This window comes from Lissotriton helveticus, chromosome 9, assembly GCF_964261635.1.
Source record: "Lissotriton helveticus chromosome 9, aLisHel1.1, whole genome shotgun sequence".
Lineage (NCBI taxonomy): Eukaryota > Metazoa > Chordata > Amphibia > Caudata > Salamandridae > Lissotriton > Lissotriton helveticus.
In genome coordinates, this window is record NC_136070.1 from 286,748,124 (window position 1) to 286,754,123 (window position 6,000).

Below are 6,000 nucleotides of genomic sequence, written 5' to 3' on the forward strand. Positions count from 1 at the left end.
TTGCAGTTCCTGATCACCGTAGTATCACAAGTCCATCATTTACCTTATGGGAGCATTGTGGGCTTTGTAGTTTTTATGTATATATGCATGGCTAAACATAGCCTATCTGTGTCTTTCGCTGTTTATATGAGCCGTGATTCCCCCACCGAGTCATGGCTGTTGTTAAATACTATAGTGGTTCAGTATATTGCTGTGGGCTTCTGTAGTGGGTCGCATGATAGTATAACTATCATGCGACCCTATAGACTATTTTAGTATATATGTTGTTTCCAAATTCTTCAAGTTTTTCTGCACTCTTTAATTGCTTTGTTTGTTCCATAATTCACTGTAGATATGAGCACTACATCAGAAAAAGTGACCCATAGATAAGAAGTCAATTTCTCTAAGTTAGTGTAAATATTCAATATTAGTATTGTATCTGTTGTCCTCGCTGTGGAAGGAGTCATGTAGTACACACCGATAGTGGACATGGCAACACTAATGGCACTTAGCCGAGAAAGTATGTAACACCCAGCAACGTAAAGCGGTGAGCGATCCTGAACTTATATATTGAGTTATTGTCGGGCCACGCATTCAGCTTAATATGGCTCATTTAAAAGACACTTAGCCAAAATTAAGGAGATGAAGTCACACCATATTGCTAGTAATGCTGCAATGCTAACTATTAGACATTGCCCAAAATGATAGTTATACTATCATGCGACCCGCTACAGAAGCCCACAGCAATATACTGAACCACTATGATATTTAACAACAGCCATGACTCGGTGGGGAAATCACGGCTCGTATAAACAGCGAAAGACACAGATAGGCTATGTTTAGCCATGTGTATATATACATACAAACTACAAAGCCCACAATGCTCCCTTAAGGTAAATGTGGTGACTTAGCATAAATTAGAGAAACAAATGATGGACTTGTGATACTACGGTGATCAGGAACTGCAAAGTTTGAAACGCGTTGGTGAAAGGAAGAGTAATCGGTCAATAAACTGTGTTGAAATCATCCAAGAAGAGTGCGGCGTTTTTGTTAATTTTTGCTGTGACATATATGTATATATTTTTTTTCCCAATATTGCTTATGATGAAAAAATCCATTTTGGACAAGTAACTAGTGTCACTAACACACCCATTTCTCAAACATGGGGTCATAGTATCTCCACCCTGACCACTTATGTTAGCTTTCACACACAGCAAGAAATTTCAAAATAAAATGGATCACAATGAAGAGACCGTGGCAATTTCTTTTGAATTATCCACTACATTTATTGAAATTGACAGCACCAATAATGAAATATTCTCACAAGGAGGAGATGACTTGAATGATTTTTTTGATCAATCTCTTGACGGCGAATTTATCGAATGTTTGGAGACCATAGAGTTACAAGAATCATCATTGCAGACTTTTCATGAGGAGATTCCTGATGAGATGATTGAAGAGGAAATTCCTGATGAGGACATGTTACTAGTTCTTTCAAATTATGAAAATTCAGAAGAATAAATTTATATTTAGAAATCAAAAATTGTTTGAGACATTATTCATTTTTATTTTTAATTTATGAGGTTGTAGCGAAGTTCTTTTTTTTTCTGCTGAGTGACGTCTCGGCCTATCTCCACGGGATGCAATCCCTACCATCTCGGCGTTTAAGCCCAGGGGGACCGGTAGTGTGGTAGAGATAACGTCTGTTAACGTTCGATTCGAAGGAAATCAGGAAGTGTTGATAAACATTGTCTGCGCCATCTTGCCTTTTTTCAAATGCCACACTTTTGTCGTGCACGGCAGCCATTTTAGATGCCTTGACCAGACCCACTCTCTGCACGCTGTCGATCCTTAGCATGGCTCCCCACCCTCGCAAGCATCTCCCCCAGGCACTGGTCACCCCCGCTCTCTGTCTTACGCATGGGCAATAAACCTCCCCCCATCTGCGCTGCTCTTCCCTGAGAATCACACCCTGTGCCTGTCCGACACCTCCCTTTCGCCCTATTCACTACCGCACCCTCTGACACTCCTCTTCCTCTGTGTCTGATTGTCCAGGCCGGTCCCAGGCTATCAGCTAGCCCTGCAGATGTAGTTTATGGCCCCAGCTGTAAAGAATCACCCCTCTTCAAAGGAGTTATAGTAGATCAAGGCCCACACCCGATGAGATCCGTCACACCACACGCGTTCCTACTATCTGAAAACCATTCTGTATTGTGATTGGGGAGGGGACCGAGCCTGAAGCGGAAGATTCCAGGGATGCCTCTTTGTACATCAAAGTTTTTACAATTATGTGTCACATTAAAAATATATAGCACTCCAACAAAGTAGTAGGATTATAAAACTTTAATAACTTATAAATATATACAACAAAACAAAAACAGTAAAAACATTTTAACATTTTTAGGGAAAAAGAAGGAAGTAGCGGTCAGTTGTGCGAATAGTCCCAACGCAGCACAACGTCCAGATTTCTGGACGGCACCCAGGTGATGTTGCCTGGGTGCCGCACTGATTTCGGTATCCGGCGTGGGGCGTCGCGGGGGATGGGTCATCAGTAGCGGTCTGTTGGGGGGCGTGGCTTGAGCGCCGAGGGAGATGGCGGCGTGAGCTCGGAGCTCCGTGCCTCTTCCCCACCAGAATCCTGAATTAAGGGCCGGAGAGCCCGTGTGTGCCCCGGCGCCGATAGCTTGACCGGCGGAGACCACCTGGACGAGGTTTGGGCGGCCGGCGGCATCGCATCGCGGAGAACGGCAGCCGATCGTTGTGGCCGCTGGAGAGGAGGGGAGGACGGCGCCGCGCAAGATGGCTGCCGCGGCGGAGCACTGAAGGACGGAGGGCTGTGCCGCGGGACACACTGCCGGCGCGCACAGGGGAGGCGCGGTCTCCACCAGCGTCGAACCCCGCACAGCGGAGGACGATCCTTGGACCCGGCGGCGGTGAGCAGCGGCCTCGGAGGCGTGAGGTAAAGGCCACCCGGGTGCGCCGCTGCGGGAGAGCCTCACGGCCGGACTCCATTGCCGCGAGGGTTGGGTCCGGAGCTTCGACCCAGGCCGGTGCGCCACACGAGCCAACTGGTGGACGGGGGCCGCCTGGAGAGGGGGTTCACGGGGGACGGTGCACGGCGCTGGGCAGCTTGCCCCCCCCCCCCCCCCTCGCCCCCACAGCGGAGGCCTGAGAAGCACAAGGGGGCAAAACGAAGGCGCCCATGGGCCAGTGGCGGGTCTTTGGCGGCATCAGGCTTCCGGTAGGGCGTCCAACCTACCGCGCCGCTCAGGGGGAGTGAGAACAATCCTCCACAGTACCCGGGGATTGTGCGACACGGCGGACGCCACCTCTGATGCGCAGTGTTCGAACAGCGAGGCCCCATAGCGCGCAGGAGCTGGCCACGTAGCGGAGGCCCGGAGACAGCAGACAGCCGAATAAGGCGAGGACGGCGAGGCCGGCTACTATGGGGAAGCCAAGAGCTAAGGCGGAGGAGGCGGCGACGTCAGATGTGGCAGAGGGGGGCCCTGCTGAACCGACGGAACTACAGCGATTGCAGGATCGAATATTGGACGCCATAACGGCCACTAGAGACACGCTACATAACGATATAGCGCAGGTGGCGTCGGGGCTGGGCTTGCTCCGGGCGGACCACGACAAACTAAAGGACAGGGTCAAGGATGCTGAAGCGGTGCTCAATGACCTGGCGCCGGCTCACAAGGTGATGGAGGGTAAGCTAACGGAGGCCCTGGACCGCATCCGCACCCTGGAACGGCGAGCGGAGGATGCAGAAAATAGGAGCCGACGCAGTAATGTGCGGGTCGTAGGCGTGCCAGAGACGGAGGGGACGGGGGACATGATTGCCTACATGGAGGAATGGCTGAAGACCGTGGTGGCGCCGGAAGGGCTTTCGCCATTCTTCACCCTGGAGCGTGCTCATAGAGTCCCCTCGGGACCTCCCAAACCCGGGCTCCCACCCAGACCGATCATTGCCAAGTTACTCCACCACAAGGACAGAGATCTACTTCTGCAGAAAGCTCGAGAGGATGGCCCTTACCAAATAGCGAACAGCAGAGTCACACTTTTCCCAGACTTCACTTTCGAGACGCAGAAGCAACGGGCCTCCTTCCTCACAATCAAGAAGGAGCTCCGAAATGAAGGAATTACCTACTCCTTGCTTTTCCCAGCCCGGCTAAGAGTGGTAGTGGACGACAAGGCGATCTTTTTTGCAACGTCAGCGGAGGCCTGGGACTGGTGGGAGACATATAAGGCCGGGACTGACGGCGCCAAGGCAAGAGAAGAGCGGGAGAAGGTGCGGGAACGCTCGCCCAAACGGCTGCGGAAATCGAGGAGACTATGGAAACGAGGGCGGGGGAAACTGGGACCGACGGCCTCCCAGACTGAAGCGGAACGGCAGGCCGCGCTGCTAGAAGTAGAGAGGCTCGGACGGGCGGAAGGCACCGGGTCTACAGGGGCCATGGACTCGGACACTCATGTATCGGCCTCTGGCTCGGAGTCGGATCTGTCGGAGATCCACCGCACTGAGGGACCGCTAGTGACACCGCAGACGGCGGACGAGATCCTGAATGTTTGAACTGCTGGCCTTGCTCAGTGGGTAATGTTTGAGGGGCTGGGTGGGGAACCATTGCCTATGCACATAGCGGGGGTCGGGGCACACCAAGGGGTTCGGGGCGAGGTGGTTGTGGGGATTTGGGGAGGAGGCGAGGAGCTGGGCGGCGCAGCCCCCCACTGGACGAAGCCGCGCTCCGTAGGCCCTTAAGGCACCCACAGCTACGGCTGTGTAGTTGAGACCTGGGTCATCAGGTGTGGGAGTTTGGATGGGGACTGATATCTCGATATTGGGGCCTGTTCTGGGGGAGGGGGGGGGCTCCACGGTTGGGGATTGTTTACCTTTTTTGAAGTTGTTGACCCTGGGTGTACCAAGGGATGGGCTGTTGAGAAGTTTTGTTTTGTTCTGGGGGGGCACCACCACCGTCGCAGGGCTGGAGCTGGAGGGAGTGTTTCGTCCGGATTACTGGGACAATGGCTAATGTGAATGGGTTGACCTGTATTACTTGGAATGTCCGGGGCCTACACACTATGCAGCGCAGACACAAAGTACATGCCTATTTGGTGCGCAGGGGAGTACACATCGCGATGCTACAGGAGACGCATCTTACACGACAAGAGGGGGCAGCGCTACAGAGGCGATGGCGGGGACAGGTTTTTCACACCAGCTACTCGGCCTATGCGCGGGGAGTACTTATATGGGTTAGAGCAGGCACGCCTTTCCAACTCACGCGCCAATGGGTAGACCAGGATGGGAGGTATGTGGTGGCAGAGGGGAAGCTAGAAGGTAGAGATATAGTGTTAGCTAGTATATATGCCCCAAACACAGACCAGTTGGCTTTCCTCGCGACGCTTTCAGGGACGCTGGCCCACTCCCTGGCGGGCCCGGTCCTGCTGGGGGGCGACTTTAATTCCATTGCCGACCCCTTGCTGGATAGGTCCCACCCCCCTCTGCGTGACTCCCCAGTTCACAGGCTATCCAGAGGTAGGAGGGAATGGCAGGAGCGCTGGGAACTAGTAGATGTCTGGAGAGGGCAGCATCCGACTGACAGGGATTACTCATTTTTCTCTGGACTGCATGATCTGCATGTCCGGTTGGACACGATACTCTGCTCCCGGGGGGTGCTACCATGCGTCACTGGTTCGGAGTACCTGTCAAGGACAATCTCGGACCATAACCCACTCCTGGTTCGGCTAGCGTGGATAGCAGAGAAGCCCAGGGTTCCGCTCTGGCAACTGCGGCCTGAGACCCTGGAGGACCCCCTCTTCGGGGAGGCCCTTGCGGAAGGAGTGGCCTTATATTTCACCGAAAATGAAGGGACGGTGGACTCTAGAGCGACGGAATGGGACGCCTTTAAGGTAGTGGTGAGGGGTATCTGTATCAAGGATTATGTAGGCGTGCGGAAAGTGTTGCTGGGCGACTTGGCTAAGGCGGATGCTAAGCTGAGGGAGGCGGAGAGGGGGCGGCCTGGA

General features: G+C 53.1%; 1 protein-coding gene across 1 annotated transcript in view; it reads right to left on the reverse strand.

Annotated features, from left to right (window-relative positions):
* Positions 1 to 2,991, reverse strand: part of LOC144783174 (interferon-induced very large GTPase 1-like) — a 50,135-nt gene extending 47,144 nt beyond the window's left edge. The window contains exon 1 of the mRNA XM_078662291.1: positions 2,979 to 2,991. Coding sequence (XP_078518417.1) covers positions 2,979 to 2,991 — 13 coding nt within the window. The remainder of the gene's footprint in view (positions 1 to 2,978) is intronic.
* Positions 2,992 to 6,000: the final 3,009 nt, after the last annotated feature.